This window comes from Pseudomyrmex gracilis, unplaced genomic scaffold (genome assembly GCF_002006095.1).
Source record: "Pseudomyrmex gracilis isolate BER0280 unplaced genomic scaffold, ASM200609v1 scaffold_218, whole genome shotgun sequence".
Classification (NCBI taxonomy): Eukaryota; Metazoa; Arthropoda; class Insecta; order Hymenoptera; family Formicidae; genus Pseudomyrmex; species Pseudomyrmex gracilis.
In genome coordinates this window covers 77144-88978 of record NW_018020802.1, presented here as the reverse complement: position 1 = coordinate 88978, position 11835 = coordinate 77144, and the positions used below count along the sequence as shown (strand labels likewise).

The window sequence follows — 11835 nt, the reverse complement described above, 5'->3', positions numbered from 1 at the left end:
AAACATATATACATTTGTTTCATGTAGTTTTGTAACATTTATTTAACTAAAACTTCATAATTATGAACAAATACACAAATAGGAAACTTATAATTTATATTTATAATTTGAGATGGACACAAACAGAGGGCTCACAATTAGAGACTAGCACACAAACTGGAGGCACATAATTTGGAATAGGCACACAAATTGGAAGCACACAATTTGGGGCTGGCACACAAACTGGGAACACAGAAAAATGTTCAATGCCTATCGAAAGGGCACATAAATAGGGACAAAAAATCTTCTTTAATTTTAATTAAAATTAATTAAATATATTAATATTTTGGGCTAATACAAATCTTATTGTCAAAAGAAGAGTTTAAAGAATCGATATAAATTTTGAGCAAGCTCATTTGAAGTCAGTTAATTGAGTATTTATTCAAAAAAGAGAGCACGCTTGCTTAACAGCACACAAATAGGGACAGTTACCCTATATCATTGCGCGATGTAACAACTTTTTTTACCGATCAATTTAGGTAATTCGTCTATTAAAATTATATTGCAAGTACGATCTTTTCCTTAGACGTTTTTCAATACATATCGCGCGAATAGTGCATAAAAAATATATCTGTAAATGCGCACACTTATCTCGCGTAATCATCCCTATTCTCAGATAATTTAAAAAAAAAAATGTTGGATTAAAATTGTATCTTAAGTACGTTATGTGATATTTTATATCGGTCAGTCGCATTTCGTCCGTTGCGCAGTATGAATTCGAACAAAGAACATTACTACAATTCCATTCATATAACCTTATTGAAAGCGTTAGGTATTTGGCATCATGATAAGTCGCGTCTAGTACTTTTGCAGCGTGTGGTGATTACACTAGTGCTTGTGCCACATATTTGTATGCAGGTAACAGCGGTTTCTCTGTATCACAGTAGAGGCAACACAGTCTTACACTTTGACGAGAGTCTAATAAAGCACATTACAGAACGATTATTGTAACAACGTTCGATTCATCGATTTTGTTTTTTGACGTTTGCAGTTTGCAGTAATTTTAACAGAGAAATACACTATGACGCTGTTTATTAGGGTTACAGCACTTGCTTGTCCGTTTACTATAATGGTCATGAAGTACTTCGTTTTTGTTTTTAAATCCGACGAAGTGAGTTACCGTCATTTTTGTTGCACAAGTTAAAATTATATGTTTTATTTAACGTGAAGCATTAAATAAGAAACACGTTTGACAGATTTTGAATATACACAATCGAATAGAAGAAGACTGGATGTTGATGCGTGACAACATAGAACACGATATTATACAAAAGAATGCTCATAGTGCTCATTTTTTTGTTACTCTTACGTTATGTAAGTAAAGANTTTAATATTGTGCATATAAAGAATTCAAATGTTTTACTCGATAATCTCTCTGTAGGACAAAAAAGAATGACGAATAATAATGATGTATAATCATTTCTTGCGCATTGACCTTTATGAAATCTGATGTTTTTTTTTTATGTTTCGTATAGCGTTCGTTTGTTTTGTCGGTGCCAGTTTAATTTTTTTGCAATTTCTTCCGATTGTTCTTGACGTTATTCTGCCACTGGATGAACCTCGTCAACGCGAATTTCTTCTGAGAGTGGAATATTTTGTTTCAAATAACAAATACTTTTATACCATTTTGTTGCACGAGATTGCGTTTCTTCTGTTGTGCGCAGCGGTGATGTTTTCCACATCGATGCAAATACTAGTATTCCTTTTTCACTCTTTCGGCATGTTCAAAATCACAAAGTGAGTCTTAATCGAAACATAGCAATTATGATCATGAAGAAAAAATGAATGGTTTGCAGACATCGTATACGATACTTCGCAGATGACAGTGTGTTGCAGCATATACCAAATTCTGAAAAAGAACACGCGATTTGCAAAGAAATAATGTATGCGGTAATTGCACACCGGCGAGCTCTAGAGTTAGTATACTGTAACATTGTATTGTATTATAATTAGTATGGTGGGTTTTTAACATTGAAAAATATACAATGTAACTTTCCACCACATATATATGTGTATTTTTATCGTCAATTGGTTAAACTATTTATTCTATTGTAATTTTGCAATTTCTTCAACATCGATCATGTAGTGTCTTATACAAGATATTTGATAGTTATGTGGTTCTCTTATATACTAAATATTTTTACGACAATTTTAAAGGTTTTCCAACATTATAGCATCGACATTTAATGCTCCGTACTGCGTTATAGCTATCCTTGGAGTGGTATCGTTGAGTATTAATTTGTATGGCGTAAGTAAAGAACTTTAAAAACAAAATATATACTTATGTATGTAGCAATTAAAAGTTACGTATGTTAGCAAATTGCACTTTTCTACATATATGTCAGATCATTGAAGCGATAACGATATCCAAAACTCCCCAAAATGCAGCATTGTATCTTGTCTCCGTACTAGGACATTTAATGTATATGTTTGTGGCAATGTTTGTTGGACAGAAGATTACGGATTGCAATGACGAAGTGTATAATTTAACGNAAGTACTTATTTTGTTTTAACGCTGATATTTATCATAAAGGTGCAAAATTATTTAGTCTCAAAAGGACTCGTTCTATTTTACACTAGTTTTTATTTTAACCAATAAAATAAACCTTTGACAATATCGGTCATTACAGAATGGTTACATATTAATAATTTATGATTTATATAATATTTGTTCACTTTTAAGATACGATTCGTTGTGGTACTTGATGCCTGTATCGTCGCAGAAACTTGTTTTGTTTTTACTTCAAAAACCTGGCAAAGAGTTTTGTTTTACGATCGACTATTTACTTGTAGCAAAGATAGAAGCTTTTGCTACGGTAAGATTTACACAAAAAAAACGTATATAAAGCCAATATGAAATCACAATCCTCACTTTTTAGCTCGTAAATGCCTCGCTGTCTTACGTCGCCGTGATGTATAGCTGCACACATTAAGTATATTAATCTGAATTTCTAAGACTGTTGCAACACTCACCGTCAATTATTGTCAAAGAATATGTAAGAACTACATATTTTTCTATATACTTTTGTCTACATACGTACTCGCGTGTTTACTACTTATCACATTTATAAAAGAAACTAGATAATTGAGTAAGTATGTGAAATAAAACATCGTTTCGAGGGGCTCGTTAAACATACTTAACATAGTTTGTTTAGTGTTGTATTGTGAATTTTAAACACTAGTCGGTTAAAATTGTTCTCTTAAATCTCACTAAGAAGCAAATACGTTTTTTCGTGACTCCCATCCGTAGCGCTCGACAGCCAAGACAAGACTATGCCTCCACTCGATAAATGATGAACTGCGATCGCAACTGCGCAGGTGCAAACCNAAAATGATNAACATGTGAGAAAAGATATAAAGAGCANAATATNANCNCGCAANGTAACTACACTTTTCTTNTCAATTTATGTAATTCTCGTCTAATAGACGAATTACANTTTTGCAATTANGACATTTTTCNATATGTTTNNCGCGAATATTGTATAAATAATATATCAGCAATTGCGCNCATTTNTTTTGCATAATCATAAATATTCTTAGATAATGTAACAGCGAAACAAATGTAATTTCGAGTATATAGTTTGATCAAGTTTACGTAGTACGTGATATTGTATATCGGTCAGTCGNACTTTGTCCGTTGTNTAATATGTATTCTAACGAAGAACATTANTATAGTTCCATCAGTATATCATTACTGAAAGCGTTAGGTATTTGGCATCATGATACGTCGCGGCAAGCATTTGTGCAGCGTATGGTGGTTACTCTAATACTTGTGCCACATATTTGTATGCAGGTAACAGCGTGGTTTATCTGTATCGCACTAGATATCACAAGGACTTACAATTTTTGACAAGAGTTGTATAAAGCATATCGTATAGATCGATTATTGTAATAACGTTTGATTCATTGATTTGATTTTTTGACGTTTGCAGCTCACAGTATTTGTAACAGAGAAATGTACTATGACACTCTTAATTAGGATGTCAGCATGTGTCTGCTGTAGTATGGTTGTGGCTTTTACATACTTCTCTTTTGTTTTTAAATCCGACGACGTGAGTTGCCGTCTTTATTTTCGATTGTACAAGTTAAGATNGTATGGTTTAGTTAACATGAAGCATTAAGAAACATGTTTGGCAGATTTTGAATTTTCACAATCAAATAGAAGATGACTGGATGTTACTGCGTGACGACATAGAACACGATGTAATACAAAAGAATGCTCATATGCTTCAGTTTTACCTTATTCTTATATTGTGTAAGGAAAGATTCTAAAATATTCTGTATATAAAGAATTATAATCTCTGCTAAATAATCTGTTTGTAGAATATTGATATAATAATTATTTTTTGCGTATTATACCTCATGAAAAATTTGTTGTTNCTTTTATGTTTCTTATAGCGTTCATTTGTTTTTTTATTGCGGGTNTCATCTTGTTCCAATTTTATCCGATTATTTTCGACGTTATTCTGCCACTGGACNAACCTCGTCAACGCGATGTTTTTCTAAGAGTGGAATGTTTCGTTTCTAGAGACAAGTACTTTTATACCATAGTTATGCACGAGATAGTGTTCATGACGGTGGGCGCGGCGGTGATGTTTTCCACAATAATACAATTACTAATATTCGTGTCTCATTCCTTTGGCATGTTCAAAATCACCAAGTGAGTGTTACTCGAATCATAACGAACATGATCATGAATAAAAGTTGTAATACTTTGCAGATATCGTATACGGTACTTCACAAATGACAGTGCGTTGCAGCGTATACCAAGTTCTGAAAAAGAACGCGCANTTTGCAAGAAAATAATGTATGCGGTTTTTGCACACCGTCGAGCTCTGGAGTTAGTACACTCTAATAATGCGTTTTCTTATTTTTAATAAATTTTTCCAACATCTCTATCATCTACTGTGTTATACAAGATATTTAATTGCTCTGTGGTTCTTTTTTACTCAATATTTCTCTTAAAGGTTTTCTACCCGTTTTCTGTCATCATTTAATCTTTATTTCTGCGTTTTGGCTAGTATTGGAGTGCTATCGTTGAGCATTACTTTGTATGGCGTAAGTAAAGAACTTTGAAAACGAAATGTATATCTTATGTGTGTGTCAGTGTAAAGTTATGTTCCGTTANTAAATCGCAATTTTCTAAAACATGTCAGATCGTTGAAGCGGTAACGATAACACACATTTTTGAAAATGCGTTAATGTATGCTCTCGTCGCAGCAGGACTTCTGATTTATATGTTTGTGGCGTTGCTTATCACACACAAGATCGCCGATTATAATGACGAATTGTTAAATGTAACGTAAGTATTTATTACGTTGTGACACTAATTGTTATCATAAAAGTGTAGGACGCTATTTAATATCAAAAGCTCTCTTGCTTTTTTTATTGTAACCAATTTTTTTACGAGATTGTTCAACATGGAATGCTTTTACATTATTACTTTAATTTTAAGATACGAAACGTCGTGGTACTTGATGCCCGTAACATCGCAGAAACTTATTTTGTTTCTAATGCAAAAAGCTAGCAAAAAGTGTGTTTTCAGATTGGGTCTTATATTGGAAGGAAAATTGGATACTTTCGCTGCGGTAAGATGTGCAAGAAAAAAACCCGAAAAGGCTTGTACGAAATCACGTTTCTTTCTTTTTTAGATCCTGAAGGCCTCGCTATCCTATGTCACCGTGATGTGCAGTTGCACTTAAGACACTAGTATCATTATGAAGTTTTAGTACGTTTATTTATACACTTGACGCTCACTGTTGTTAAGTAATATTTANAAAGTCTTTTAAAAATCTTTCTCTATGTGTTCACTATTTTTCACGTTTGCGATCCAAACGAAATGTGTAATCCTGAGTCGTGTGAAATAAACTGTATTGTTTCAAACATATCATCGAACATATTTCACATGGTGTGTCAAGTGTTGTAATGTGATCTTCAAATACAAACTTGTAGTCAAAACTATTCTCTTACATCTCACTAAGAAGCGTCTTTGTCTTCTCGTGATTTCTTTCCGTAGCTCCCGACAGCCGAGAAGAGACTGTGCTGTCACTCAGTAAGTGACGAANCCCGAGTCGTGTGAAATAAACCGTATTGTTTCAAACATATCATCGAATATATTTCACACGGTGTGTCAAGTGTTGTAATGTGATCTTCAAATACAAACTTGTAGTCAAAACTATTCTCTTACATCTCACTAAGAAGCGTCTTTGTCTTTTCGTGATTTCTTTCCGTAGCTCCCGACAGCCGAGAAGAGACTGTTCCGTCGCTCGGTAAATGATGAATTGCGGTTGGAACTGCGCATGTGCTCCAAAAACACGAAGAATTTGTGTGAAGAGTTGTAGAAAGCATTAGTATCTCGCAATGAGACGTAAAGACACTTTGCCGAGCAATTTAGATAATTTTCTTCGACTGCTCGGAAGGAACATTGATTGTGACGCTTCCGTAAAATAATTTCACTATATGTATAAACAACGCACATTACTGAGGGGTTGGTAATTTGGTAAAATTATCTTCTATAGCGTTTAGGAATTTTTTTCAAATAATGTAAAAGTCGATAGAAATGCGCACAATTGCGAGAACACTTTTGGAGCAAGATACAGCGTGTCTCTCGATGTTTCGCGCCGTCTTGTTGCAATTTACACGCGGCGCAACATGTATCAGTTCGAAGACCATTACTACACAATCAATAAGACTTTCTTGAAGGCGTTGGGCATCTGGCCTCACAGTAAATCGCGGCTCGTGCTATTGCAGCGGATGCTGGTCATTATCGTCACTGTGTCATTTGTCGGCATGCAGGTAACAAAGAGCGCGTACAAAGTAAGATCTTCTTGAAAACAATTGTTCGGTTTGTTCTCAATAATGACTTTAACAATGTTTATGAAATATTGTAAATGTACAAATAAGAAAAAAAAAGATTGTGTAATGTGTAAATTAATTCACACTGCGAAATGATTTTTACAGTCAATCGCCGTATTTGTTTTGTTTTCAGCTGTCGGTTTTCTTTACAACGAAGTTCGATTTGATTCTCTTCATTAGAACTATGTCGTTCGCTTTTCCCACTATAATAATTACACTGAAGTATTTCGTTTTTATCTTTAAATCGGAAACCGTGAGTTCTATCCATCTACACTTGCGCAATCAATGCTTTCGGAAAGCATGTATCTTTATATAATTTTTTTTTACGTTTGTATGTGTGTGTGTATGTGTATATATTTCTCTTTTTTTGATACACATTGCATAAAACGAGATATGGTTTGAATAACAGATAAAAATCCTGCATTATCACATTGAAGAGGATTGGAAAATGATACAAAGTAAATTGGAAATCGAAATATTGAAGAAACACGCTCATTACGGTCGAACTTACACTATTTTCGCATATTGTAAGAAAACGTTGATTTGTCGGTACACATGGTTTTTTTTTTATATAAATTATAGTTAATTATATCACAAAGAGCGTATTATACGCTCGCGCGCACAAGTGAGAGAAGTTTAATCAATTCCGCAAGCGTGATTGTTCAACACGTGAAGTTGCAACTTTTTGCATTGCAGTGTACGCCTGTTTTATGCTAATTGGTGGAATCATTATCGAATTTCTTCCCTTCATTCTCGACGTAGTTTTGCCGCTTGACAAACCCCGGTCACGCGCCGTTATCATCAAGGTGGAATATTTCATTCCCCTCGAGTACGAGTACTTTTCCATGCAGATACTTCACGAGCTCGTGATCATGGTGGTATACGGGTCAGTGTTACTGGCGACCGCGACGCAACTGTTGACATTCACCTGTCATTCGTTCGGAATGTTCAAGATCGCCAGGTGATTTACGTCGGCGACAAAGTCCGATCGCGTATAAAACTAAGCTTTGGAAATATATTTTACAGTCATCGAGTGGAATACTTCATCGAGGACACTTTCTTGCACGCGCCGGATTTGAAAAAGAAACGCGCGATTTGTCGAAGCATCGTGCAGGCCGTAATCGCGCATCGTAGAGCTCTGGAGTTAGTGATTGTTGTATTAATTTTTGTTTCTCGAAAATGAAAAAAAAAAAAACTAACACCTCATTCAATTAATTAGAAGCTGTTTCTTTTATTAAGTTTTTGGTTTTAATTTTTTTTAAGGTTCTCCGATATCATAATTTCGTCGTTTAACGCGCCGTACTGCACGATCGCTATCTTCGGCGTACTTTCGCTGAGTATTAATTTGTTCAGCGTAAGTATTTTTATATAATTAAGATAGTGTATTATAAGAGATAAAACGGTCAAGTTTGTGTTACGGTAAATCCAATTTGAGCTAATATAAATTTGATAAATTTAAATTGCAGAATATAATGCAAATAATATATTAAATTTCAGTGAATTAATATGTTTTCACTTCGTTTTAAATCATCTTTAGTTAATATATGCCTTAAATTAACAATCGCTTATTGAGCAAATATTAGACAATCCAAAATTCGACGTAAAATAAAATCGAAATCGCGTTGTATTGATACATTGAAATTTAATACATTATTATTTGCATTACATCTTGTACAATTGGTTCAAATTTGCCGAATTTATATTTTATATATTCGATTCTATTTATTTTTATGTATTTTTTACATAGTATTTTATCTTTACCTTTTTGGGAGAAGAAAAATGATATTTGTCAAATGCGCACTGTGTCTCGTAAGTTGAAAAAAAACACATTCGATTTATTTATTTTCTTCTTTTCAACACGCTTAGTTCGTTGAAGCGGCGACGCTGACGAAAAACATGGAAGACATGGTGAAGTCTTGTCTTGTCACTTCGGCTCATCTGATATACATGTATGTAGCGTCTTATATTGCGCAAAAAATCACTGATAGCAACAGAGAAATTTTCAGATTAATGTAAGTATAAATATTGACGCTCCATGTGTGTAGCTGTGTAAAAATTTAGAATATCAAACAACGTTTCAGAGAATCATAAATCGTTATTGACACAACTACTGTTTTTTTGGTTAAATTATTTTTATAAAACGTATCGTATTTTTAGTTACGGTGTGTCGTGGTATTTAATGCCTGTGTCGTCGCAAAAACTGATTTTGTTCCTGATGCAAAAAACCAGCAAAGATTTCTACTTCACACTCGGCTACATTTTGGTAGGGAAGATGGAAAGTTTCGCCTCGGTACGCAGGGCTAATATAAAGCGGGATTCTGATGAGATAATAATTTAAAATAAATGCTTTGTTTTTTAGCTACTTAATTCTGCGCTGTCGTACGTGGCAGTAATGTGCTCTGTGCAGTGAGAAGAATGTGATTAATAACTACATAGTATCTTCCTTTATATGCACACACGTTAGAATAACAAAATTTGTTTTGTGGTAAAACAAGAAAGAAAAAAGATTAACGAAGAAGTTTAAAAGTTTTGTAAGTTTTCAGTTTTTTTTTTTTTTTTTTTTTTACTATACATTTTGCACATTTGTCGCGAAACTACATGAACCATTACCATTCGAAACATCTATCTGAACATGTTTTTTGACACAATAAAAATACATTCAAATATTTATTACACGCACGCATTAAAAAATTACGCAGCTGATTGTTTTATTCACAAAGAGTTTTTATAGATACATTGTTAACAAGTTTGTTTGCATTACGTTCACCCGGAGCTTATTGATTTGTTACATCTCACCTGGATGCACATGTTGCGATGCACGAACGAAAGAAGCACCTGCGATAGCTCGAACAACAATGAAAGGTGTTCGCTGTCGACACGCATGTACTGCGCTTGCGTTACTCGCGTGAATATCTCCCCTAAAAAAAAAAAAAAAACAAACACCTGTTCGTTCCGGTAATCATCCGTATTTACTATAATAACGCGGTATTAGTTGAATTACCAACACGCTACACTTTCTCGACAAACACGGCGCATTATTATTTTCTCACCGCTGTTTTCGAGCTTGAGCTTCTTCCACGTGCACTTTTCCAAGCACAAAAAATTAGTGCGGCAAGGGTCGCAGCGTCCTTGGAAACAGAATGGAAACAGAAGTAGAATTCGGAAGTTCTTCCTCGTACACACACACACTCGTACACGATGTACGCCATCGAGGAGCATCACTACAAAATCAATCGCATGCTTCTTTTAATACTCGGTATATGGCCCTATCAGACCTCGACGTTCGCGAAAGTTCAAAAGATAGTAATCTCCAGCATACTCGGGAGTGGGATTTTCGTTCAGGTACGACATCGTGGAAAGTTACTTACTTTCAGTTTTGCAATTACCGGAAGAAATTTTTCTACTCGATATTTTCGTCTTGTATTTTTTCAATGTTTTTCTCGTTTTTCTTTCATACTTCTAAATTATATGTCTTATGTATTTCTTCGTCTTTTTTTTTTTTTGACACATTTCTATAATGTTGCAGTTAGCAGTATTCGCTTATCACGAGACCAGTTCGATCGATGTTATCGATAGTTTGTTGTATGTGTTTCCCAGTCTGGTAGTGGTGATAAAGTACTATTACTTTTTCCTTAAAACAACAATTGTAAGTCTTGCATTTCAGCTGTGTTGCGACGTGATGCAAAACTTGTCTTCATTTGTATTTTTTTTTTTTTTAATTTTTTTTTATAATTTCAATACAACAGCTGAAACAGACTTTGGAGTGCGTTCAAACGGATTGGAATTTGCTGAAGAATCAGCGCGAACGCGACATACTCGAATCGTACACCGAGGACGGAAGAGTTTTTACTATTTCTGTGACGTGTAAGAGCCAAGTAGCGATTAGATCGAATTTTGATATCTTTACAAAAAATTGCAAAATATATATTTAATTGCAAATCTGTTGCTCGTCCCGAACAAAAAAGTATCTTTCAATCTTACGATTCTGTATTATATATTTCTATTGTATATTTTATCTTTATATTATCAGATATTTTTACTCTGTATATTTTCAGCAATGCGCGCGCTTCTAATAAAAATCTACTCACTTTTCATGTTTAGTATTTTCCTGTTGCGTCATCTTCGGATATATAACGCTGCCAATTCCGTTTTATATCATTAACATCTGCTTATCGCACAACAACACTTACTCGCAGTACGTTTACGTACCGATCAACTACATCATTGATCAAGAAAAATATATATACATCATATTGTTGCATTTTGTCGTATTTCTGAGCACCGGGATAATAACGGTCGCGAGTATTGGCACGTTCTTACGACTGTACATAAAGCACGCTTGTGGTTTATTGAAAATTGCCAGGTAAGAAAAATATCAAATCTTGGAAATTTGTTGTACAGTGTCGCCGGAAAGAAATTTGAAATTTATTTTGTAGCTTCCGAATGGAACACGCATTGGATATGGAGCGTGAAAATCATATTCGTGCGGTAGAGAGGGAATATATCATGTACGTGAAAATAATACGGACCGTATTCATCCAACAAAAAGCGTTGAAGTTCGTATCCATATATGTATTAACTATTGCTATTTTAGTTTCTTTTCTTAATAAATTTACTTACGCAAATATTTCTACATGCGTGCAATATCTGTATAACAGAAGATTCATGTTTATCGTTTGCAACGTAAGCGTATCCAGTTTCATTGAGACACTGTTTTGAAGGTTCACAGATCGTGTTATGTCTTCTTTCGCAATAATGTATTTTTTGCTGATCATACTAGCCACGATCTCCGTGAGCATCTTCATGTTTCGAGTGAGATATTTTACAAAAACAAAAACAAAAACAAACAAATTTTGTGTTTTACACATAACCGAGCTATTGTCGACAATTTTATTTCGTGTCCTCTAGCTTCTTAGAGAGGTACAAACAACTTGTGATTAT

The 11835-nt window shown here is 34.2% G+C and overlaps 2 protein-coding genes across 2 annotated transcripts; both read left to right on the top strand.

Annotated features, from left to right (window-relative positions):
- Positions 1-4451: 4451 nt before the first annotated feature.
- Positions 4452-5762, top strand: LOC109858679. Its single transcript, XM_020436174.1, has 6 exons — positions 4452-4699; positions 4760-4879; positions 5007-5097; positions 5196-5341; positions 5495-5627; positions 5691-5762. Exons 1-6 carry the CDS (start codon positions 4593-4595, stop codon positions 5739-5741), a joined length of 648 nt encoding a protein of 215 aa, XP_020291763.1. The 5' UTR covers positions 4452-4592; the 3' UTR covers positions 5742-5762.
- A 928-nt stretch (positions 5763-6690) lies between these two features.
- LOC109858669 lies at positions 6691-9304 on the top strand. The gene is made up of 9 exons (XM_020436163.1): positions 6691-6855; positions 7028-7147; positions 7304-7421; positions 7591-7855; positions 7921-8037; positions 8158-8248; positions 8761-8906; positions 9052-9184; positions 9254-9304. Exons 1-9 carry the CDS (start codon positions 6691-6693, stop codon positions 9302-9304), a joined length of 1206 nt encoding a protein of 401 aa, XP_020291752.1.
- Positions 9305-11835: the final 2531 nt, after the last annotated feature.

What these genes read in the sequence shown, in the direction of transcription:
- LOC109858669 (XM_020436163.1), top strand. Translation starts at nt 6,691, where the DNA reads ATGTATCAGTTCGAAGACCATTACTACACAATCAATAAGACTTTCTTG. An exon ending in TAACAAAGAGCGCGTACAAA is followed by an intron (nt 6,856 to 7,027) that starts GTAAGATCTTCT and finishes TTTTGTTTTCAG; the next exon opens with CTGTCGGTTTTCTTTACAAC. An exon ending in GCGCATCGTAGAGCTCTGGA is followed by an intron (nt 8,038 to 8,157) that starts GTTAGTGATTGT and finishes ATTTTTTTTAAG; the next exon opens with GTTCTCCGATATCATAATTT.